Source organism: Phyllostomus hastatus, unplaced genomic scaffold (genome assembly GCF_019186645.2).
Source record: "Phyllostomus hastatus isolate PE091 unplaced genomic scaffold, TTU_PhHast_1.1 phas_scaffold_182, whole genome shotgun sequence".
In the NCBI taxonomy this organism is placed as follows: Eukaryota; Metazoa; Chordata; class Mammalia; order Chiroptera; family Phyllostomidae; genus Phyllostomus; species Phyllostomus hastatus.
The window spans coordinates 5,793,950-5,819,211 of NW_025334013.1; the positions used below are offsets into that span (position 1 = coordinate 5,793,950).

At 51.6% G+C, this 25,262-nt stretch overlaps 1 protein-coding gene across 1 annotated transcript in view; it reads left to right on the forward strand.

The window, feature by feature from the left end:
- Positions 1–25,262, forward strand: part of PEX14 (peroxisomal biogenesis factor 14) — a 129,799-nt gene that overhangs the window by 680 nt on the left and 103,857 nt on the right. Inside the window, exon 2 of the mRNA XM_045860050.1 lies at positions 17,459–17,506. Within this exon, the coding sequence (XP_045716006.1) occupies positions 17,459–17,506 (48 nt within the window). The remainder of the gene's footprint in view (positions 1–17,458; positions 17,507–25,262) is intronic.

Below are 25,262 nucleotides of genomic sequence, written 5' to 3' on the forward strand. Positions count from 1 at the left end.
CTCCAGCCACAGGTTCTGCCCAACCTCACTCCCGTGAAGGGGACCTTGAGGACCAGTGCTCGCGCCTGCAGGCTGCTGTCGGGGAGCAGTGGGTGGGGAGGCCTCTGCGCGGGCAGGGGTCGGGATGGGGGTAAGCGGCACCTTCCATGTACGGAGTGTGTGCCGTCGTGTCGAGGACGAATTACGTTTACTGTCTCGTTTACTGCTCACTAGAACCTTTAGGAAGCGCAGGCCATTAAGCACCATTTTGCAGAAGTGGATCCTCAGGGCCTGCACCCTGCCTTTACTCGTGGGCCTGATTGAGCCTGGCTTTAAAGCCAAGGGGTGTGCGACTCCACTCGTCAGCCACACACACATCGTTTAAATTTAGTTGGAACCAGAGGAAGGAGACAATGGTCTCAGCCTGGACCTCGTCCTTCATCTCTCTTCCCCCTTGAAACACCTGTGGACTTCTCTGCTGCCCGCGGGCATTTCCCTTCCTTCCCAGGCGGAAGAACACCCCTGAGAGGTTCCTAATGTGTCTCTTCTGATGAGTTTATTAGAGGGTCGGCACTTCAAGAGGAGTTGCGTGTTTCCCAGACCAGCGTCCGTCAGCAGAGTGGACGATTCGGAAGGATGATGTCTGGATCGTAAAACACGGGAAATAACGAGGGCTGGTTCCGGCCGCCTCACTGTCAGGGGTTCTGGAGTGCGAGGCGTGTCCCGAGGGAAGAGCCCCTCCTGTCTCCCTTGCCCCATGCAGCTTGCTGAGAGGCTGAGGCTCCTCAGCGTCTGGGCTTCTCTGAACTGTCCTGTGTTGGGAGGGCCCACGGGCTGGGATTAAAGGTTGCCTTCGGTCCCTGATTCTTCCAGAACATCTCTTTGCCAGTGCTGTGAACATTACTGTAAACCTTGCCCCTGGAGCCATGGTAGTACCCACGGGTTTCTTTGGTTCTGGAAATTGTCCTCTCTGTACGTGTGGAAAAGATCTAAGTGCCTTTAAGAGGGCTTGGCCAGTCCTTACTTGGTTTTCAGCTCTGCCTCTCCTTTGCCCTCCTTTCCCAGGCTGGGAGCGGTGGGATTGCATCAGAATACGCCGGCAGCCAGGAGAGAAGCTCGAACTCTTCATGCCAAATTCTCTCACTTTCTTTTTTTTTTTAAAGATTTTATTTATTTATTTTTAGAGAGGGAAGGGAGGGAGGGAGAGAGAGACAGACAGACAGACAGACAGACATCAATGTGCGGTTGCTGGGGGTTCTGGCCTGCAACCCAGGAATGTACCCTGGCTGGGAATCGAACCTGGGACACTTTGGTTCCTAGCCCGTGCTCAATCCACTGAGCTATGCCACCCAGGGATTCACTTTCTAACAATTAACCTGCAAAGACACACTTTTCAGTCCTCATCTGAGGATATGTTTTTATTGATTTTTTAAAGAGAGAGCAAGGGCGACGGAAAGAGAGGGAGGAAAGGAAACGTCGGTGGGTCGCCTCCTGTACACACCCCGGCGGACTGCAGCTGGAACTCGCAACCTAGATATGTGCCCCGACTGGGAATCAAACCTGCAACCTTTTGGTGTAGGGACAACTGCTCTCACTGGCCGAGCCGCCGGCCAGGGCTAAAAGCCCACTTTTTCCGTGAGCCAACAACTCCTTTTACCAGTTCCTTGCTGTTTCATATTTAAGTCCTGATCCACCTGGTTCCCCATTTCTCCGGTCAGAGTGGAGTGGAACTGGAAGGATTGTTTGGAGAACCCCCCAAACCTGGTTTGTATGTGAGTGGAGCCGCGTCCCCCTGTGGGGCCGAGCCAGTGACCTGTCTCTCAGAGTTCATTGGCTGGCCACGTGGCACCAGTCTCTCGTTTTGAAAGGTTAAGGGTGAATAGCCAACTCTTTCTCCCTTTAACAGGCGAAGCAGAGCAGTGGTTAAGAGTATAGGCTCTGAAGTCACCTGCACTGGCGTGGACCCCTAGCCCCTCTGTTACCAGCTGAGTGGTCCAGGGTAACTTACTCAACTCCTCTGGCCTTAGGTCCGCTCCCTGTAAAACAGCAATGAAACTAGTGCCTATCTCATGGGGTTGCCCTTGAGGATGAAACGAGTTAACTTATCTTACAGCAGTGCCCGCCATAGTGTCTTCTCCCTATTATTATTCCATCCAATAAATTCTGTGTTTTCATTCACAAGGGTATCTCAACCTCCCCTCAAGCCCTATTACAATGTCTTTTGGGGTATGATTTCTCATGTGGTCCACTGAAGTTCTTTTATTTCTCCTCAAGTAATTTTCTTGAAATGCGAAGGAACACCCTGAATGCTGGTGTTCATCGTAGCTGTCCTTCGCGACTGTCAGATTTCAGGGGCGGAGCTGCGTTTTCATGGTGGTGAGTCCTTCTGCTCTGTCTTCAGGGTAGTGGGCGGGACTTGCCCCTGCTGCTCTGTGTCCTGGTTCTCTCTTCCCCACGGGACCGGCTGATCTCCAGTCCGAGTCCCACCTGCGGGTGGGCTGCGCCTGCTGCCACCCGCAGGAAGAGGAAACGTTGGCCCTCGTGCATGCTCTCCCACCAGGTGGTTTGTCTCCGGTGGAGAGCAGAGGCATGGATAATCCGATTGTCTGATGCTTGCGGCACACTGAGCAGTATTACAGAACGTAGGTTTCACATCTGTTGAGGCTCGCTGGACGGAGTAAATTTGGGACTGAGAAAACACGGAGGCAGAGGAAGGGCAAGTGCCCGGGGACCACGCACGGAGCGGAATAGCGGGGCCTGGAGCCTGACAGACTTCAGTTTGAACCCCGGCACTCTCTAGACTGACTACTGGGCTTGTCCCTGCGGCTCCCTGAGCACCAGCGTTCTCCTCTGTAAAACGGGAGCACTGGTGGTTGTCCTGGAGGGTAGCTCCGAGGGTCCGCTGAAGTCTCAGATGTGAAGAGTGTGTCGTGCATACTAAGTGCTCAGGAAGAGTTAGTTTTCTTCTTCATGTCTTTCAATGACGTTTTGGAAGGCCAAGAACTCTTTCAAAAATTAAAAAAAATATTGATTTTTAGAGAGAGGAAGGGAGAGAGAAAAAAAAGAAAACATTGAGACGTTCACCCATTTGGCATTCATTGGGTATGTGCCCGGACTGGGGATTGAACCTGCAACCTTGCCGTACTGGGATGATGCTCCAGTCATGTGAGCTGCCCGCCCAGGGCTGGAAGGCTAAGAACTCGTGAATGACAGCAGTGCAAACGAGCTTTTCCTCTCAACTTTTTATTTTGAACATTTTCCAACTTACAGAAAAGTTGAAAGAATCATACAGAAAATCCCTGTAAAACTCCCATAAAAGCTTCACCAAGATACACTGTTTACATTTTGCTGAATTTGTTTTATCTCAGTCTCCTTATGTCTTTCTTAAAGAATTTAATAGTAAGTTTCAGACAACACAATATTTCATCCTGTAATACTTCATTCACCTTGTTTGTTTGTAAGAGTAAGGTTAGTCTCTTGCATAACCACAATGTCATCATTGCCTAAGAAATTTAGTGTTGCTCTGGCCAGTGTGGCTCAGTTGGTTGGGCGTCTTTCCACAAAATGAAAGATCATGGGTTTGATCCCCAGTCAGGGCAAATCTGAGGTTGTGGGTTTGGTCCTCACTTGGGGCACATGGGAGAGGCCAATCAATGTTTCTCTCTCACATTGATGTTTCTCTCCCTCTCTCTCCCTCCCTTCTCTTCTCTTAAAAAAAAATATTAATAAGGATACTCTGGCTGGTGTGGCTTAGTGGATTGAGTGCCGGCCTGTGAACCAAAGTGTCACCGGTTTGATTCCCAGTCAGGGCACATGCCTGGGTTGCGGGCCAGGCCCCCAGTAGGGGGCGCGCAAGAGGCAACCGCACATTGGTGTTTCCCTCTCTCCCTTCTCTGTCTAAAAAAATAAATAAATAAAATCTTAAAAAAATGAATAAGCATGTCCTCAGATGAGCATAAATAATAATAATAATAATAATAAGTTTAGTATTGATGAAATATTGATACAGTCCATATTCAAATTTTCCCAGTTTAAAAAAAAAGATCCAGTCAAGAAACAGATTGTATTGATTTATTGCTTTTGTGTAGAATCATTCACTAGACTTTAAAGTTAAAAAGAACTTTCACTGAAGTTTAACACATACCCCGAAAACACATCAGTACCCAGAAGACACATCAGTACCCAGATCAGTAAGTCACACATTACTGGGACCGCAGAAGTCGCCCCAGGGTGCTTCCGATCACTGTCCCGCCCCCAGGCTTGCCCCATATTGACCGAAAATCTGAAGACTAATTTGGCCTGTTTTTGAGCTTTATATAAATGGAATCCTAAGGTGTGTGTGGCTTCTCTCACTCACCCTCATGTTCATGCGATTGTCCGTGGTGTGAGCAGCAGCGGTTCATCGTTGCTGCCGCCATCGTGACACCATGGGAACGCACTTGGCCACTCGTTTGTCCTTGACCGTGCCGCCCTAGGTGGACGTGTGTACCCGTGTCACCCTTTGGGGCTATTATAATCAGTGCTGCTGTGAAAACACTTGACGTGCCATTTTGTCAACTTATGTGTGCATTTCTGGTGAGCTCGCCTGCCTCTTTTTGTTTTTTAGTGATTGATTGATCTGTTGATTTTTAGAGAGGGGAGAAGAGAGGGGGAGGGGGGAGAGAGAGAGAGAGAGAAACATCGATGTGCTGTTCCACTTATCGATGCGTCCATTGGTTGGTTCTCGCCTGCGCCCTGACCAGGGATCAAACCCGCAACCTCCGCACGCCAGGATGGCGCTCCGACCAACCAGGCTGCCCGGCCAGGGCTGCCTGCTTCTCACGACGTCGACGTTCAGGAAAGTCCCGACCGCTTGCTCTGCAGCGCTGTGAGATGTGGGTCTGTCTGGCTAGTTCACTCCCGTTCAGATCCGGGTGGAACGTTCTCTGTGAGAGCACTGTGTAGGTGTCGCCTCGCCCTTCTGGGCGAGTCACTTCAGGGCCTGTGCCCCAGTGTGTCCCGTTGTTGAGGATAATGGGATTGCTCGGTGAAGGTGGTATCCGTCAGATTCCTCCACTGTGAAGATCACTTTTTCTAAACTAGTCGCTTGCTTTGCAGCTTTGCAAATATCTGTGATACCTTAGATTTAACATCTTATCGAGGCACAAAGGTCTCGTGGCCGTACGCTCTACTGTGGAGTGACAGCAGGTGCGTTGTGGTCAGTTTAATGCCGGCTGACAACTGGATTGTGTGCACCCGAGTAACCGCCACCACCAGTGAATCAGAACAGTTCCAGGATTCCTGCATGCTCCCTCACGCTCCCTCCAAAGAAGTTCCTGGCCTTGGCCTTGGGAGATGGGGACCGTCGCGCTTTCTCTCACTATAGATTGCAATGTCTTCCCTAGAACTCCGTAAGAGGGAATTCGTGATGTATGTGTTCTTTCGTGGCTCCCTTTGGCTCCGAGTGACGTTTGTGAAATTTATGTTGCTGTGTGCCGGTAATTCATTGCGTTTTATTAGTGAGTTCTATTCCATTGTACAGATAGATCAACATTTGTTGATTTATTCACTAGTTGGTGGGTATTTGGAGTATATTAATTATCCATTGCTGCATAACAGTGTTAGCACAAACTTAGCAGCTGAAAACAACCTGCATTTATTGTCTCGGTTCCTGTGGGTCAGGGTCAGGATGCAGGGTAGCTGACGGAGTCTCCCGGCAGCAGCCAGGGTGTCCGATGGGGCGGTGAGCCGATGGGACAGTGAGCTGAGCCTGGCCGGGGGCGGGGAGGTGGGGGGGGGAGAATCTGTTTCCGCCCCCGTGCTGTGGGCAGCGTCAGCTCCTTACGGCCCGCAGACTGGGGGCCTCAGTTTGCTGCCACGTGGGTCTTCTCAATACGGCCACTTGCTGCCTCGCAGCCAGCGAGGGAGAGGGTCTCTTAGCAGATTGGACATCACCGTCTTAGGTGTTGGAACCGTGTACGTGTAATTACATGCATCCTGTCACCTCTGAGTACCGCCCACACTCGAAGGGACAAAACCGGGGCATGAATCCCAGGAGTGGGGGTCATCAGAGTCCTCGTAGACTATTATTCCTCACATGAGTGTTTCTAGTTTGCGACTGCTGTAAATAGTCGTATGTAAGTGTGACGACAGAAGTTTTAATGTTTCTTAAATTTTTTTTTCTTTTTTTTTTTTTACAGAGGGGAAGGGAGGGAGAAAGTGAGGGAGAAAAACATCCTTTGGTTGCCGCTCACATGCACCCCCCCCCCCCCCGGGACTGAACCCGTAACCCAGACATGTGGTCCGACCAGGAATTGAACTATGACCTTTTGGTTTATGGGATGACACTCAACCAACTGAGCTACCCAGCCAAGGCTTGTTTTCATTTTTGTGTTTTTTTAAAGATTTTATTTATTTATGTTTAGAGAGAGGGGAAGGGAAGGAGAAAGAGAAGGAGAGAAACGTCAATATCTGAGACAAACTTCAGTTGGTTGCCTCTTGCACATCCCCAACCAGGGACCTGGCCCGCAACCCGGGCATGTGCCCTGACTGGGAATCGAACCGGTAACCTTTCGGTCTGCAGGCTGGCACTCAATCCACTGGGCCACACCAGCCAGGGCTCATTTTTCTCGGTAAATACCTGTGGGTGTAATTGCTGGGTCCTGTAGTTGCATGTCTAGCTTTATGACAAGTTGCCTGAGTGCAAAGTTGTCCTAGTTTTCTATCTCACCTGCGTGTGTGAGAGTTCCAGTTGCCCCGTGCTCACACCGATGCGTGGTGCCGTCTGCCTTCTGAGTGTGCACCGCTCTGGTGCGTGTGGAGTGGTGTTTTACTGCGGTCTGAGTTTGCGTTTCTGCGATGATAGGCGATGGAGAGCGTCTGTTCCTGTGCGTTGTTGGTCAAGGCTGAGGTCCGTTTTTTCAGCATATGGATATCAGTTCCATCGTCGCTTGTGGAACAGATGACCCTTTCTGCATCGAGTTATCTTGCCACCTTTGTCAAGTATTTAAACGGATTATATACATAAAGTTTTGGACTCTATTTTGTTCTATTTGTCTATACATGTGTCTGTCCTAGTGCAAATCAAATCATCTTGAAATCTGATAAAGTCTTCTTACTGTATCCATTTTCTGAATTGTTTTAGCTTTAGTCTATTACATCTGTATATAAACCATAGAATCAGTTTATCAGTTCCTACGAAAAAGGTTTGTGGAGTTTTTATTGGGATTATGTGGAATCTATAGATCAATTTGTGGGAGAATTGACATCTTAACAATATTGGGCCTTCTAATTCATTAACATGGTAAATGTCTCCATTTAGGTCTTCTTTCAGTTTCCTCCTAGTGGTTTTTTTTTTGTTTTGAGTGTGTAGGTCATGTACACGTTCTTTTACATTTCTGTATAAATATGTCATATTTGTGCAGGCTATTGCATTTATGGATTTTGCTTCTTAAATTTCATTTTTAATTGTTCAGTACGAGTACATAAAAATAAAATTGAACTTCGTATGTTGGCTTTATTTCTGCAGTCTCGTTAAACTCATCATTCTAATAGCTTTTTTGTAGGTTCCTTATGTTTTCTCTGCAGATGATAGTGTTATCTGCAGATAAAGACAGCCTTACTTCTTGCTTTCAAATTTATATGCCCTTCATTTTTCTTGCAGTGTTGTGTAGTCCAGGACTTCTAGCACAACGTTAAAAGGAATAGTGAGAGTACACAGTCTTGCCTTGTTGCTCATCTTGGGGGAACTTCGTTGTCTTTCATATTTGAATGTGACCTTAGCTTACAGCCTTTTTGTAGGTGCCCTCTGTCAAGTGGAGGGAATTCAACTTTTATTTATTTATATAAATTTCTCTGTATTTTCTTATTCTTACCCGAGGGCATGCCTATTGTTCCTACAGAGAGGGGAGGGGAGGGAGAGAGAGAGGGAGAGAAAAAATTGATGTGAGGGAGAAACTCTGATCGCTGAACCCCCAGCCTGTGCATGTGCCCGGACTGAGAATCGAACTTGTGACCTCTTGGTCTGCGGGACGACGCCCCAGCCAACTGAGCCACACCCACCAGGGCTCAACTCCTGTTTTTAGTTTGCTGAGTGTCGTCAGGTGTTCTTTTTGCTTCCCGTTGAGTTGATCTTACTGTTTTCCTCCTCCGTTCTGTTAATCTGGTGATTTATGTTGATTGATTTTTCAAATGTTAAACCAATCTTGTGTTTATTGGAAAAGTTCCACTTGGTCATAATGTATTATCCTTTTTATATATTGCTGGATTTGGTTTGCCGATATTTTGTTAAAGGATTTTTATATTTATGTTTATGAGGGATATTGATTTATAGTCATTTTTATTTTAAATTATTTAGTTATGTATTTTATTTTTTCCTTTTTTTTAAAAAAGATTTTATTTATTTATCTTTACAGAGAGGGGAAAGGAGGGAGAAAGAGAGGGTGAGAAACATCAATGTGTGGTTGCCTCTCAAGCACCCTCTTACTGGGGACCTGGCCTGCAACCCAGGCATGTGCCCTGACTGGGAATTGAACCTGTGACACTTTGGTTCGCAGCCCGAGCTCAAGGAAATTAGTGTTTTTGAGAAACCAGCTCTTACTTGATTTTTCTCTATTTGTAATTTTTATATCATTTATTTCTTTCCTTCTATGTACTTTGGATTTCTTTTGCTCTTATTTTTCCATCCTGTTCTCTAAAGTCAGTACTGAAAACAGTAAGATTTCCTCTAAGTACTGCTGCAGTTGCAGTCTGCAGTTTAGATACGGTTTCCATTTTCATTGAGTTCAGAGTGTTTTCTCAGTTCCCCAATGTTTTCTTCTTTGGCCCATAGATTATTTAGAAGTCTGTCGTTTAATCACCAAATATCTGGGAGTTCTCCAGGTTTTTTTCTTACTTATTTCTAGTTTAATGTCGCTGTGGTCAAAGATCGTACTCTGACTTTTTCAAATCTTTTTCATTTGAAATTTCTTTTGTGGTCTGTCTCCGTGAGTGTTCCTTACGAACTTGAACATGGAGTGTATTGGGCTGTTGTCGGAGTGCTCTGCGAACGCCAGGCTGCGGTGGGAGATGGTGTTATCTAACCCTTCTGGATGCTTCCTGACTTTCTGACTGAGGGGAGAGGATCAGGAATGTCTCCAGCTGTAATTGTGGATTTGTCTGTCTTGTTAATTCTGTCTGATTGACTTCATGTATTTTGAAACTGTTATTGTGTGCATACTTATTAAGGATTATTATGTCTTCTTGATTGTCTCCTTTATTTTTGAAACGTCCTTGTTTATCATTGGCACTATCTGTTACTTCGAAGTAGTCTGAGATTAATGTTGCCCCTCCAGCTTTCTTGTGATTAGTGTCTGCATGGGATGACGTTTCCCATGCACTGGCTTTTCACCTGCGTGTGTCTTTCTCCTTAAAGTGGGTTTTTCCCAGACAGCATCCAGCTAGGGCTTGCTCCCCCCTCCCCCATCCAGTCTGATCATCTCTGTCTTCTCATTAGAGTGTTTCATTTATGGATGGATTTAAGCCTACCATCTTGCAGTTTTTTTAATCTGATTTCTGTTCCCTATTTTCTTTTTGTCCTTTGGATAGAATGTTTCTAGGATTTCATTTTATCTCTCCTGTCGGTTTAGCTGTACTTCTACTCTTTTGGTTGTTTTTTTGTTTATTAGTGATTGCTCTAAGGTTTATAATATGTTTTTACACTGAGTTACCACAGACTACTTTCAAATGCCACTCTCCCAATAACATGTAACGTAGGAACCTAACAGCAGCGTGCTTCTAGGCCCCTCCCCCACTACACTAGTAGCATTACTGACTTTACTTCCACATGCGTCATAAACCTAACAGGACATCATACAATTATCTTTTTGAGATCAAAATATATATCTAAAGCATTTTTTTGTATTTACCAGCACATTCATAATCTGTGACTCTGTTCTTTTGTGTAGACTAAGTTTCCATCTGCTGTTTTCCTTTCTCCTTCCGCTTTAAGAATTTCTTTTCACGTGTTTTGTGGTATAAGTATACTGTTGACCAATTTTTCCAGCTTTTTTTTCTTTCTTTTTAAAAATTTTATTTTGTCTATTTATTTTAGAGAGAGGGCAAGAGAGGGAGAGAGGGAGAGAAACATCAATATACTTGAGAAATATTGATCAGTTGCCTTTCGCACACCCCCTGCTGGGGACCTGGCCTGCAACTCACGCATGTGCCCTGCCTGGGAATCAAACCGGCGACCTTTTGTTTCACAGGCTGGTGCCCAACCCACTGAGCCACGCCAGTCAGACCTTTTTTTCTTTCTGAAAACATCTTAATTTTGTGTTTATTTTCGAAAGATATTGCCACTGGATATAGAATTCTAAGTTGATATTTTTTTCCTGTGGGCATTTTAATGATATTCTTCCATTTAATTTTTTGGCTTGCATAGTTTCTCATCAGAAGTGTGAAGCAACTGTTAATCTTGGTAATATCTGTAGGTAATGTTTTTCTTTTTTTTTTTTTTTCTGGCTGTCATAGTATTTTTTCCCTCTTTTTCATGGGTTTTTAGCTATTTGATTATGATGTGCTTTAGCATGCTTGTTTGCTCTGCTGGGAGTTTGTTGGACTTCTTGGATCTGTGAGTTTGTAGTTTTCATCGAACTTGGAAAATTTTCAGTCATTATTATTTCTTCCAAAAAAATTTTTTTAGTCTTTTTTTTTTTTCCTCCTCTTGTTCTTCATTTTGGTCCATTGTTGCTGCCATGTCTTCAGATGCACTTAATGTTTCCTTCTGCAGTATCTAGTCTGTTGTCCTTCGTCAGTGAGATTTTTATTTCAGATATTATATTTTTCATCTCTGGAAGTTCCAGTTCCTTTTGGTTTGAAAACTTTTTATTTATCTATTAAAATTGAATGTTCCAGTTCATTAAAATAACAAGAACAAAAAGAAAACGGCACGCTGGTTAAACTGCACCTTACAGCCTGCAGGACCCCGGGGACCAGCCTGGTTTCCACTCCAGGTTCCCCGCCGGCCCACCCAGCTGCTTCCTCCACCTGCAGGCGCGCTCGTTCCCTTCCCTCTCGGCCAGCCGGCGGCAGAGGGGCCCGGCAGACGGACGAGGCAGAGGGGCGGCCTCGTTGTCAGCTCTGCCCCGTGAGAAGGGGCAGCGCCGCCATGTAAACTCCTCCGCCCTCGTCTCAACCTGCCCGCTCGCTGCTCCAGGAGGGTCGGTCGTTTGGGGGGCAGTGGAGTTTTGTCTTGCGTTTCCGTCTCCCTCCGTCCCACTCGCCGAGCGTCTCAGGCCCGCGGAGTGTCTCAGGCCCGGCCACGCCCGATTTGTCCCACGCGGGTGCAGAGGAAGGGGGCGCGGTGCGCCGCGGCGGGGGTCGCTCTGTCCCGGGGGCTGCTGCCAAGCGTGTTGTTTCCTTTTATGCCGCGTGTGTGTGTTTCCTGACTGTGCTCAAGTTTTCTCGTAAATTCTTTTTGTTTTAAACAGGCATTTATTTTATTTTATTTTGATCTTCACCCAAGGATGTGCTTGTTGCTTTTTAGAGAGGAGGGGGTGGTGGGGGGGAGAGACAGACAGACAGACAGACAGACAGGTGTCCATCCGTGGCCCCCGCCCCGGCAGGGGATCGCGCTGCAGCCCAGGCCTGCGCCCTGACTGGGTCGCACCCACAGCCGCTCCGTGCGTGCGTGGGCCGGCGCTCTGACCCACCCCGAGCCCCCTGGCCGGGGCTGAAATCTCCTCTTAGAAATTGAGCTGTAACTGACATTCAACATTATCTTGGTTCCGGGTATACAGTATAATGATTCGATACTCATTCCTGAGGTAGATCCTTGAGTAGTTATAACCCCTGTTTTAATGTTCTTGTCCGCTAATTATTTTTCCTGATTTTGCTCATTATTATGGGTCACACCTTCCCGATTCTTGACACGTATTGAGGTTTTCGGCTGGAGGCTGTGGTTTTGCGTCGCTGAGGATGGGGTTTTGCGGTCCGTGCGGGGTGTTGAGCTGTGCTCTGGTGGGTGTTGACTTTTGGTCCATTTTGATTCTTCTACGTCCTGTGTGAACTCCAGCCCGTTTCCTCAGCTCGGGGGACCGCCGTGCTCTGCTGGGACAGCCCCCCGCCCCACGCCTGGAATGCGCCTCCCGGCAGCCGCCAGGTGACCTTAGGGCTCACGTTGTTTGTTTGTGTCCTGCCAGGAGTCCCAGCCCCGTGCTGCCCGCTGCCCAGGGTCTGCCGGCAGGGGCGCCGTTCCCTGGACTGGGCCCTCCGGCTGTCTGCAGCGGGAAGGTGGATCTGGTCCCCGTGCCTCCACTGCAGAGCAGCCATCTGTTGCTGGGACTGGAGCAGAGCGGTGACACTGTGGCTTCTCTCCCCGCCTCTCATCCTGAGTGGCAGGGGCTGGTGGTGTTCCCCTTGTGCCCGTGAATGAGCAGCCGAGGTTCAGAGGGTGGGACAGCGTGGCCACAGTCACTGGGTTGTTCATGCCGGAGTCCACGCACTTGCCGCTCTACCAGTGCTGCTTAAAGAACTACTTGCTGAACTGAATCATATTCTTCCCAGCAAAGGACACAGGCCAGTCCGGTTTAGGACATACCCGCAGTTACGCAGTCACTTGGCGGGTGCTGCATGAGGACACCTGGACCTTAGACCTGGGTGTGCTGCCGGTTGCTCAAACCCAAGCTGTGCGTGCCCCGGGGGGGGGGGGGCTGGGGGCGGGGCTCCCCGCTGTGCAGCAGGGTCAGCAGTAGGAACACCTTCTGGCTGGAGACGGAGAGCATTTGTGTCTGTCACACTGAAAGCATTTCTCTCTCTGCCACTGTGTCTTTTTTGACTGCCCATCTCCTTTTTAAAACAGGCTCTTCCTTTTGCCCTTCTTCCCTTCCTGCTCTCTGCAGCCTGGCCCCCGGGGACCCTGCCTGCGGCCCCCTAGGGTCTGCTTCTTACGCCTGCCCAGGAGACCTCAGCAGTAGACCTCAGCTGGGGTTTTTAAGCCTTGGTAGTAGTATTGCTGTTTTGAACATCATAGACCACTCTGTGGAGATTTCCAGGGTCAGGCTGGAATTTCATTTGCAGGGCTTTGTCCCCAGCCAGAAAACAGACCGCCACTCAAAGGGGGTTCACGTAGGGGCAGCTGCGTGAGAAGTGCTGGGCTTGGTAAGAGCTGGGCTGGTGGGACTGGTGGGCCTGTGTGAGCTGGGGACTCGGCGCTGACAAGTCAGGAGGCAGGAGGGTCAGGGCACCCTGATGGGGCCCGTGGGTGGTTTGGGTGGGCAGTTCTTCTTTGCTTTGCGGGATATTGAGCCTCGCAGGCCCCTGCCGTCTAAATGGGGACTCCCTGGATGGTGTGACAACCAGAAACGCCTCCACCCATTTTCGAATGCCCCTCAGGGGCGATTCCGCCCGGGGGCTGAGCACTGCACTGAGAGTGGGCCAGGTGTGCGTTCGGCTGCAGGCGAAATGTCCCGGGGACAGACCGGACAGGGTCGGTGGTTGTCCTGTGCTTGCTTCGTTTGGGGTTATGTGCACAGTGTACAGAGTGTTTTCTTTGTTTTTTTTTTTTTTAAGACTATTTATTTTTTCGAGAAGAGAGGAGGAAAGAGGGTGAAAGAGGGAGAGAAATATTAATTGGTTGCCTCTCATACGCCCCCAACCAGGGCCCTGGCCCATGACCCAGGTGTGCCCCCTGACCGGGAACCAAATCGGCGAACTTTCAGTTCGCAGGCCGGCGCTCGATCCACTGAGCCACACCGGCCAGGGCTTCTTTCTTTTTCTTTCTTTTTTTTAAAAAATATTTTATTTATTTATTTTTAGAGAGGGAGGGGAGGGAGGGAGAGAGAGAGAGAGAGAGAAAGAGAGGGAGAGAAACATCAATGTGCAGTTGCTGGGGGCCGTGGCCTGCAACCCAGGCATGTGCCCTGACTGGGAATCGAACCTGCCACACTTTGGTTCGCAGCCCGCGCTCAATCCACTGAGCTACGCCAGCCAGGGCTATTTTTATTTTTTAAGATTAAAAAAACCAAGCACATGTTTATTAAGCACCAGTGATGCTGTCCGTGCTGAAGATCAGCCTTCAGTGAAGTGAAGCTCCTGCCTTCAAGGAGCTTAAAATGTAGTGGGGAGAGAGGGGTAACAAGCTAGTTATCCAGTGAAGAGTTTCAGATGGTGTGACCAAGGAAATCATTATGGTGGGCAGCAAGGATGAAGGTCATTTTGGTCGTCAAGACAGATTCCTGCAGGACAATGAGTCAGGAAATGGGGGATGGACCATTTCAGATTGCAGATATTTCAACACATGGGAGAGAATTACCTGGCATGTAATCAGCGTTGGGCAACCCCCAGCTGGCGGGAAGTCCTCCGTGCGTTCGCTGAGAATGAACGGCCGACCGGCCGCAGGCAGCGCTGTGCCTTGCTCCTCCCTCAGGAGCCTTGAGATGGAGTTCGGGGAGGGCTGGCTTCGGTGTGCTGTTCCCCCTTGGGCTCGGGGGAGCCAGACTTGGAGGAATGTGGAGAGTGCTGCTGTTTGAAGTTCCTTGGTGGGGGCACGTACACACACACACACACACACACACACACACACACACTTCTTACACCCTCTGAATGTCCTTGGAAGAATATATAAGGAGCTAGCATCAGTGTGGGGGGGATTGCCCGAGAACGTGCTTATTGATTTTAAAGAGAGGTCAAGGGAGTGAGAGAGAGGGAGCGAAACATCGATCGGTTGCCTCTTGTCTGTGCCCTGACCTGGAACCGAACCCACTACCTTTTGGTCATATGGGGCGACATTCCAACGAACTGAGCCACACCAGCCAGGGCTAAAAATTTTTTAATATTTAAATTTATTTTATATTGTTTTAATACTTAAATTAAAAAACATTAGCAAATTACAGCTACATGGCGCATAATTTTAAAAGGTACAAAAATGTATATTATGAAAGAGACTTACTTGGTACTGCGTACTATTTATTAAAGTTTTTCTTCTGGCAAATATTAGCTATTCAAGAGATAAATTAATTTAAGGTACGTTCCCTGGTGATCTCTCCGAAGGAAAGTTTTGGGTTAAGTCAGAATAAGTCAGAATATTAAAGCCATGTGCACGTGGTCACAAACTTACATTATTATTTTATGTGGTCACAAACTTACATTATTATTTGTGGGGCAGTATTAAGGTTGTTGCTTAATAAAATGTGGTCTAAACAAAACTTGATTATTTTGCTTAATTAGAAAGGTTCAGATCTTGCCCCAATTTCCTCGTGAGCAACAATTCCATGACTTTGTCTCAAGAACTCAGTGGAGGAAGAGCCGAGGAAATGTCAGCACTTAGTGTATTACCCACGGGGGGTGAAGGGAGGAGCCTCAGAAGGATGGTCGGCCTCAGAGTGGGGCCCCTTCAGGTGAGCTGGGACCGTTGCTGTCCCCTTCACCGCCCCTCGGTCCCTGCGCAGGTGTCCCTGGAAGGCCTGGTGTGGGCCCGCTGCTGTCCTTGCCTGGGGGGGGGGGAGGGGCAGCGAAGAGCAAGCGCAGTTCTCAAGTTTATGATCTGGTGAGGGGCGTGGGCAGTGGTCGCGCCTGTGAAACTGCAGTTCTCGGTCCGAGAAGGAGAGGTCCAGGCTGTCAGCGTACGGAAGGTAGGGAGCCTGGAGCCTGTCACGGGGGAAGTGACTGAGTTGAGCTCTGAAGGACCAGTTAGATGGTCAGAGGGAAAGGGAGGGACAGCCTGTGCAAGGGCCCGGTTGACAGAGGAGGCCAAGGCCAGCGCGTCTGCTGCGGGCAGAGCTGGGGAGCGCGGCCCCCCACGGGGCTGCGGTGTCGTCAGAGCAGGTGCAGGGCCTTGCAGACCGGCCCGGGAGTGTTCCTGTGAGTTGTTCCTTGGAAACGACAGTCCGTTTGCAGCGCGGAGAATGACCTGGAAGAGCCAGCCTGGGTGTGGGTGAGCCGAGGAGGAGGCTACCGCAGAGAGGCCAGGCGGCAGATTTGGAAGCTTGGGCCGTGCTGTTGGCACTGGCCGTGGAGGGACGTGGGTGGGCTGATTCCATGGATGTTTAGGAAGGAGCGCTGGCGGGACCTGACGGTGCGTCGGCTCTGGCCAGGGAGGCAGAGGGAACTGTTGGCACGGCCTGCGGGTTCTCGTTCGCATGTTTTGGTAGGAGGTGGTCCCATCCCCTCAGCGGGAGAGGACTGTGAATCTGCCGTGGACTTAGGTCCGAGGGGGGCAGGCAGGTGGCTGGATGTGGAACTCAGGGGGGCCTGGACTGGAGATCTGGATGCAGGAGCTTGGGAGCCCCCGAGCCCGGGAGGGAGGGAAAGAAATCACGTTCCCTGAGACTTGCCCGTGAGTTCCACGCCGGCTGCCTTGTCCCAGGACAGGAAGGGGCTCTCGGGACAGGACTCTGGATGGGGAGATGGAGTCCTTACCGCTGTGCCATGTGCCAGCTGTGTGGGGACAACTGGGCATAAGGAGACCTTGGGGACCCTTTGTGTCCTGGACTCTTCCCTTCCCTGCCTCCTGGTCGTTTCCCTAGGAGGCCTAGCCCAGCCGTCTGAACTAGCTGGGAGGGGGGCGGGGGTGGGGCTGGCTCCCGAGGCCCGCACGGGAGCCGCACTTGTCTGGATATTATCTGTAGGTAATTGGAAATTGGCTTGAACATCAGTAGCAGCAAACCAGACACAGCTCTCTCAAACTGCTTGTCTGGTCTTTTTGGAGATTTGTAAATTTCCTCCACGCCTGTCTGTCTCTATCTGTCTCTGTCTGTCTCTCCCTTTCTCTGAATTTTGGGAAGATCAGCCAGGGGTTGAAGGCAGATGTGGGGGTGAGGGAGGGATCCAGAGGAGAAGGAAGCAGACCAGGTTAGAGCCGGGCGAGGGGCCCCAGTGCAGCCTGCCTGCCTGCCGGCGGGTCTGTTAATCCTTCTGCCTGTCACTAGCTTGTTTTTTAAAAAAGGATTTAAGCCAGGCTTCCTTTTCCGCTGCGGGTCGGTGTCCACAGGCACTGGTGGGGGAGCCCTGGGAGATGGTTCTCACTCCCCGCCTCCAGGTGGTTGCCCAGAGGAAACCCTGAGTGTGAGCGAGTGGGGCCCTCTTGTGGCTGGATCTGGTTCTCCGCTTTAGCTCTGCCTTTCCCGGGCAGCACCTGGGAGGTGGCAGAAAGGTTTCACTCTCGCTTCAAGCTTTCCTCTGGACATTGCTATTTCCATGGACTTGGTGATGGCCCCCAGCCCCTGCTGCTCAGTGGCTGGCCTTGGGCGCTGCTAAGCCTAACCCCGCCTTCCTGAGGGGCTGACAGCGAATTGAACCCAGGCGTCTCTTCCCGTTGCCCCGCAGCTTCAGGCTCTCCGGGCTTCCTCTTACAGGCAGCCCACCCAGCACACTCTGCAGTGAGGAAAAAGGCTAGAAGCATGAAAACGACGTGTGTGTGTGTGTGTGTGTGTGTGTGTGTGGCTGGAGAGGAGGGTGTCTCTAGTTGTCGACGTCCATCGGGTGGCGCTGTGATCTTACTTTTGTTTCTGTTTCTCTTCCGCAGCCCAGCTCCCCTCCGGGAAGTGAGAATGTGATGCCCCGAGCGCCACTGGTAAGCACCTCGGTTGCCTGTGGGTCACTCTCTAATCCACATACAGCGTGAGTTCCAGGAAACCCACAGTTTCACGACCATCAGTCATGTCCCTTTAAAAGTAGGGGTTGTGTGGAGGCACACCACAGCAGTGGCCTCTGCCCTCCGACTTTCTGGCCTCCAGGCCCAGAATGGAGCCGTGAGGTCTCTTCGGGAAAGTCCGGGCGCTCCTGGAACTGAACGCCCCCACCGCAGGGTGGGGGGGCGGTGCACCACTTGGTTTGCTGTTGGTCGGTATTGATCAGTGAGGTGCCTGAACCCTTCGGGGGCTGAGCGGGGTGAGGTCGCTCGGTCTCACCAAGTTGCTGCTCGCTGGTCTGGAATGGCCACCCTCCGCTCCAAAGGGCGAGAGGCCCTCGGGTGGCCTTTGAGGGACAGGTGCGGGAGGGAGCCCTGTTTCGCCTGGTCAGCAGTTCGGTGAGGGATGGTCGTTGCCAGCAGCACCCGCTCGCACTGTTGGCGGGGAGAGGCCTCCTGGGTGCCGAGGTGCCTTTCCCGAGGGAGGCTCTTGCTCTGGGGTCCGAGCCGGAGTGCCTTCCTCCCTGCCTCGCTGTTACCCCCTTTCGCACTCCTGGGCCTGTTGTCAGCCCAGGAGTGCCTGTTGTCGGCTGGGCAGAGACACCCGTTCCGCACACACCAGACATGCTTTACGGAGGAGGCAGCTTTGGGTTTCAGAGCTTTTTCTCTCCGGATGCTGACAGCAAGCCCGGGGACGTGCCGCCGCGCTCGTTTCCTCCCCCCTCTCTCTGGCGGCAGTAGCGGGGGCGGGGGGCTGGGGGGCGTGATGTTGGGCCGGGGAGGAGGGGTGAGCAAGTCCAAAGTCTCGCCTGGTCCAAGGCTTTCCAGGAGGGCGGAAGGGGAGGTGGGTTCGTCCGAGCGGCAGCGAGGTCAGGGCGACGGGGGCCCTGCCGGGCCGTCTCAGGAGAGGGCTGCTGTTTCCGGGTCACCCGTTGGCACGCACGGCTCGCTCCCCCCGCCCCCCCCCCGCCCCCCCTAGTGGCTCAGGTCACTCTTTTGGTTTTGCCTGAATTCTCCCTGGAGATGACGGCGGCAGCGGCGGCGTGAAAGCCGGAGGAGACTGCGCGCTGCCAGTCTCGCCGACAGGCGCTCGCGTGTCCCCCACGCGGCCGGCCCCGGTGCCCTTGGGCTGAGGCTGTGGTTGGCTGCGGACTGGTGCCCAGACTGAGCGTGAGAGTCCTCTCCCGTCCTCTACTTCCTCGGTCTCTCTTAAATTTTGACCTCCTGGTTTAACTGCGGGTCACCAGAAGAGTGGCTGGTCCATTTTGGGGGGGCACGACTGGACGAACTCCGGGAGGTTCTTCCTAGCAGAGCCCCGAGCAGCTGGCAGCCTTGCCGAGGTCTGGTGTGCGGGGCCCTGCAGCCGCTGTGCTCCGCTGGTGTTCCTCCGCCCGGCGCTTTTCCTGCTGCTCTGGGCACTTGCTTGTTGGCTGGTTGTATTTTTATTTCTTTCTTTTCTGGGAGGCCCTGAGCGGTCTTCAAGTCCTAGTAGCCTGCGATTGTCCAGAGTTCAGACTCATTCTCTCCAGGCCAACTCTACAATTACCTTATATTTAATTAATATTTTTCCCCCTCTTTACGTACTTGCCGCATAATTGCTCAGAGGAAAGAAAACACATAGCAGCAATTTATATATATATAAAAAAAACAATAATTAAAAAAAACCCCGAAATAAACTCCCATCTCATTTGGGCTGATCCTATGAGTTGGGTAATTAGGGCCCTATTAAAAGGTAGACCCCTTTTTTTTATTAATTTTTTTAGATTAAACTCCCACAGTCTCTCAGTCATGCCCTTATTGCTTTTGGCCAGCCACTCGCAGCAGCCTGATTAAATGAGAGCACCAGCCGAGCCGCACGGCCTTGTGTGAGCTGCTTCTGCCTCCTGGGGGTGGCGGCGGGAGGGTGCCGGGCAGAGGAGCCGCCGAGGGGCTAGCGGGGGGCTCGTGTGGCAGGTTGTGGGTGCAGGACATGCCGCTCTGAACCGGCAGCAGGCCTGCGGGGGTCACCAGGTGCTGGGGGAGCCGTGGCTGGGTGGCCCCTCCCCCACCCCCCTCGGGGAGCCTCGCAGCACTGAGCCCCCCGCCACCCTTCCGGAGGGTCTCTCTTGCCGGGCGTGTTAGCTGTTTCCCGATGGGACAGACGATTGAGGAATAAAACTATAAGCCTTCTTCTCAAGTAATTGACATATCTTATTTGGGGGAGAAAGGCATCTGTATACCTGAAACAATTAGGGAACAGCACAAGGCTGTATGTAATTTTAGCAAACAGTACGAAATCGTATGTAACGTGGTGCAGAATTGCCTGGCTCGGAGCCTGAGGCAACCCTCGTTATTCAGCGGAGGAAGAGTGGGGGGGCGAGGAGTGTTCAGGGGCGGCTTTTGTGGAGCTCGGAGTCCGGCCTTGAGGAGCGGGGTAGTTCAGAGCTGGAGGAGCACCCGGCTAGGCTCTTTTTGTGTTTGTGTTTAGCTGAGTACAAAATTCCTTAATGGGAGCGGCCTGTCCCCTCCCAGTGGATGGCTGAGCATGGGATGCTAAAGGCAGATACTCGTATTCTTTGTGTCCAGAGCGAGACGGTCGCTTTGGAAGAGTTTTTCCCCGCTAAAAAACGAGTTGCGGCAGGAGAGCCTCTGTGGACGGTGACGGGAGGTGGGTGTGTCCGGGCCTCCGTGTTCCCGTGTTGCTTTGCTGGGTTGGGAAGGAGGGCCCGAGTTTCCTCTCTGTCCTCTCCGGGCCCTAGAGACGGGCTTGTGATTTTGTGCGGAGAAGCTTGGTCTTGGCGTTTCTAAAGGACACTGGCGTGCACATCCGTCCCCTTGTCTGGATTCTACCCGAGTGGTGCCCCTGCGCGTTCTCTCGGCCCCTCAGTCCGCCGGGCCCTCCCCGAAACCAGCCCAGCGACTCGGACCGTGTGGTTGGGGTCACTGCTCTATGATGCGTACTGTTCTCTGGCTGGAGAGCGGTGCACAGACCAGTCTTGATAAATTCTGTAAACTCCCAGTTGAAATTCTGATCATTAATGGCAGAGCTCTTCCAAGTTAAAATGGCTGGTTACTTTTTCTTCCTTCTACTTTCTTCACTGAACTCTTACTCCTAGGGCAAAGGGTTTTGACAGTCCCCGGGAGTACCGACCTCCCACCTATCCCAGACCTGTCCAAGCCCTTCTGTAACTTTCCTGTAGCCCTGGCTGGTGTGGCTCAGCAGACTGAGCGCCAGCCTGCGAACCGAAAGGTTGCCAGTTTGATTCCCGGTCAGAGCATGTGCCTGGGTTGCGGGCCAGGTCCCCAGTGGGGGCCATGTGAGAGGCAGCCACACACTGATGTTTCTCTCCCTCTCTTTCTCCCTTCCTTTCCCCCCTCTCTAAAAGTAAATTAATAAAATCTTTAAAAAAATTTCCCTGTAGACCTGAGTTTTCTTGGCACCCGTGTGGACGCACGCGCAGGCTTGCGCAGGGGCTTTGGGTTGGGTTTGCCGCGGCAGGATTGAATCCCGCCTGGCCGGCAGGTCTTTCCGAATGGGTGGACATCGTCTGTGTGGAGTGACTCAGTCTCGGTCTTGCCTGGATACAGAAACTGGGGTTAAGTAACCCTCTGAGAGTCCTTTTAGTCATATGATTGTAGGGTGTTTGAAGTAAGCAGTAAATAAGTTTCGTTTGCATGTCCGCTTGCTTGTTTCGGGCCTGGGCAGCACGGTTGCTGGCCCGCCTCACACGGGCCTCCCGGGGCTCGGCCCACCTGGGGTGTCGGCTTTTGGCTCTCTGACTCCAGGTTCTTTCTAGCGGGCGGGTCTTCTGCCGTTACTCCTCCTCTCACTGGGAGGCACGCAGGGTTCCGTTTTGTTTTGTTTTGTTTTTGCTTCTAGCCTTTCCCTGCATCCATCCACCAAAAGAATGCCAAACTACATGAATGTATTTTTTGTAAACAATGAAGGTGATTTTTTTCTTTATCACCTTCCCCAGGATTAAGACTTTTTGGTATGCCCAATTCCTAAAAACAAGGGTGCCCTACGCTTGCAGGCCCAGGCTGTGCGTCAGCAGTTCTGCCCTCGAAGCTCAGAAGTGCCCGGGTCCTTGGGCTGCTCCTCGAGGCGAAGACGGGGCCTCGCCCAGGGTCCTGCGGCTCACGCTTGGTCGGTCCCGGGCCTTCCCGGGGGGCTTGCCCACCTCACCCCCAGGGAGCTCGCCCACCTCACCCCGGACACCCACGGGCTTTCTCTTTGCTTTTCGAGTGGAAAGTCCTGGTCGTCAAAGGGCCATTAATACCCTGATGAGATCAGGGAGCTGGTCTGTGCGCTGCTCTTGAGGAGTGGCCATGGCGGTTTCCCGGCTCCTGGAGACCTCTTACGCGCTCTTGGCCGGCACCTCCCTGGGTTTGCATCCTTGGTGGTTGGATGACCTCGGCGCCCTCACCGGCAGGCTCCCCGCGGCTAGGCTAGGTGGTTCCCTGTGTTCTGCCACCGAGATGGTTCTGAAGGGTGACGTTCACGCGCGGCGCGTTTCTGTGTATGCGCACTCGCGCGTTGTGGGTGTGTGTGCACACCCACACAGGCCGAGTAACACGTCTGTTCTGTAGAATTCACAGCACTTGGTGGGGAGATGAAGTTGACTTTAATGTTGTATTCATGAAGTGTTGTTTCACAGGCATGGAGGCAAGGAAGCTAGCTAGCCCTGTAGAGATTCCAGGAAATGGTCATTTTTTCCAGGAAAAACAGTAACTGTGGTAATATAAAGTATTAAGCGTGATTATTGTGACCATTTGTGGTGGCCGATTTCTGTGGGCTGCAGCAGAGCTAGGACTGCTCCCGTGAGCTGTCACCCCCCACCCGTTTCCCACTCAGGTGTGTCCCTCTGCATGCAGGGCGACGGGGGACGACCTTACGGAGACAACCCTGACTCCGCCTGCTCTGGTGACTCATTTTTAAGAAGTGAACTCTGTGTGGGCTTTGGTGCTGACACTGTGACCAGCAACACATGCTGGGGTGCCCCAGCCGCGGCGAGAAACCGGGGACTGGGGTGCAGTGTGAGCAGCACTGGGGCTCCCCCTCGTGGGCCGGTGACGCCGCCACCGTGCGCCCCGGCCCCCAGGCACTGGGCCTGCGGCTGGGGCGCCTTCCAGATGGGAGAGACGTTTGCCTTCTTCCTTCTCCACCCCCTCCCTCATCAGCAGCGCCAGCCCTCTAGGGGAGCAAAGGTCGCCGTTTTAGCACCGACGCCCCTTGCTGGGAGGGTGCCCGGCTCTGCCTGGGGGAGGAGGGCTGCTGGGAACTGAACTCCGAGAAGGACGAACTTGAGAAAAGCCTCGTTCTGTCTCTGGGTGGCTTCTCTGTAATCTCTGGGCCACTTACTGATTTTGAAATGACTGCCTCTTCCTACTTGTCCTTCCTATTATGGACTGGGAGGGTTTATTGAAGAGACTAGGTGGTGCCTTTCAAGTTCTTTCCCCTTTCAGGTAAATGAAGAGGTTGTTTTTTCAGTTTTCAGGTATCCTTTTACAAATAATTATTAGATGAATTGAAACTCCTAGGAGTAATAATTAGAGAAGTGGAATTTGAAATAGTTACTCAGCTTTGTTTATGCTTTGGGTCCCGGCTTTCCTGGGAACACTTTGTGTGCGCGGTGGTTCCTGTGATCAGAGGCCTGTCTGCGGGGTGACCACACGGTGCCCTCGTTTGGGAGAGCTGGGACCCCAGGAACTGAGCGCCCCAGGGCCTTTCTTCAGAGCCGCCCGGTGCTGGGGGGGTTCAGTCTTTAATCTCGTCACCAGCACCCCTCCTTCTGGAGAAGGGACTTGCTTCCTGTCAGTTCTCCTGGAGATCTGGGCCTAGAGCGCCTGCAGGAGCCTCACCCCACCGCTGCGGAGAAGGGCTGTGCGAAGAAGCTCTTCCCCGGGCAGAGGGACGTTCTGAAGGGCCCCTCCTCTGTTTAAAATCACTTATTAATCTCGTTTGAAATAAGTTTAACTTAAAAGTGTCTTTTCATAGATTTTATTTATTTTACTTTTTAGAGAAAGGGGAGGGGAGGGAGAAAGAGAGGGAGAGACACATCAATGCACGAGGGAGAAACTTGAATCAGTTGCCTTTCACACGCCCCCAACTGGGAGCCTGGCCCAAAACCCCAGGCATGTGCCCTGACTGGGAATCAAACCTATGACCTTCTGGTTTGCAGGCCAGAGCTCAATTCACTGAGCCACACCAGCCAGGGCAAAAGCGTTTTTTTAATTGTGACCTAAAGGACAGGTGCTCCCTGTGGCAAACTCAGTGAATCCGAATGAGCCCCCAGTTTGAGGACCGCTGAACGTCATGTACTTTGGACGACCACGTGCTCTGGGGTTCGCAGGGTAATTTCAGTTTAAAACATTTTAGCCCATTGTCAAACCACGTAGGCCAACCTGGGCTTGGAAATGCAGTCTTGTAGTCAGTCCCACCCCCGTGCCGTGAGAAGCCGCAGGAGGAGGAAGTGGTGCTCTGGAGAAGGATGCCTCTGCCGCCCGCCCCTGCCTTCCCTCCCCGCTCTCCTCTCCTTTATGGTTTGTAGTTATAACCAGGATTCATGCTTGCTGCTCCACAGGTCTTCTCTCTGCCATTGTGAGTTCATCCGAGCAGTCTAGGGTGGGCTGGCACTGGGTGACCCTCGAGGTGAACCTACCTGGACACTCCCCGACACTCAGAGTCAGGCGGGCGCCCACTCACAGCCCCGTGGACTAGGGGCCTGGGGGTATCGCCCTTGCCGAGAAGAAGACATGTGGTTACCTTGGTGATCTTGCCTTAGCAGTGACCCTGGTGGCACAACTCCCCTGTGGGTGCTGCTTACTGAGTCTGTGGGGTGACACTGTGGGTCAGTTGTCACCCCTTTCAGCCAGCGATGTCCACCAAGAGGCCTTTCCCTGTCTCTGTGTCCCCTGTGACCCAAACAGGTCACAGCAAGAGGGTCTTTAGGACAGGGCTGCTTTTTCCAGCTGGGTGGGGAGGAGCCGCTGATAGAGTCAGGTATGTTAGTTGGTTATTTGTATGAGTGGGTTCGTTTTCCCATAGTTTACCAAAAATGGATTTTGATGGAGAAAGGGAAAAAAGTAACATTCGTTAAACATCTTTCCCCCCCTTCCTTTTGCATATCTTTTTGTCTTTTGTGTACTTTTGAGAGTCATTTCAAATCTCTTACGCAATGAAGTAGCAACATCAATAAAACATATTTTTAATTTTTAAAAAAAGACTTTATTTATTTATTTTTAGAGAGAGGGGAAGGGAGGGAGAAAGAGAGGGAAAGAAACATCCATGTGTGGTTGCCTCTTGTGTGCCCCCTACTGGGGAGCTGGCCGGCAATCCAGGTGTGTGCCTTGACCGGGAATTGAACCAGCGAGTTTTTGGTTCCCAGGACAGCCCTCAGTCCACTGAGCCACGCCAGCCAGGGCTCAGTGAATACATATTTTTAAGGAAGTGTTAAGAGCTTGCATTCGATACACTCCTCGAAACAACCGACCAGCTGTCGTGGCACCGGGAACCTGCTCGCTCAGGCCAGGGGCGCCCTGTGTGGGCCACTCCCCGGCCAGTCAGGCCTGGTCTGCGGCCCAGGACGTGGTCGGCTCTCCCCAGCCCGTGTGTGCCGACTGTGTTTGTTAGCGACTGAGGTGCTCGCACCAGATATGCTGCAAACAGGTGGAGTAGAAATGAACGTGAGCAGACGGATCTGCAAACACTGGGTTTTAC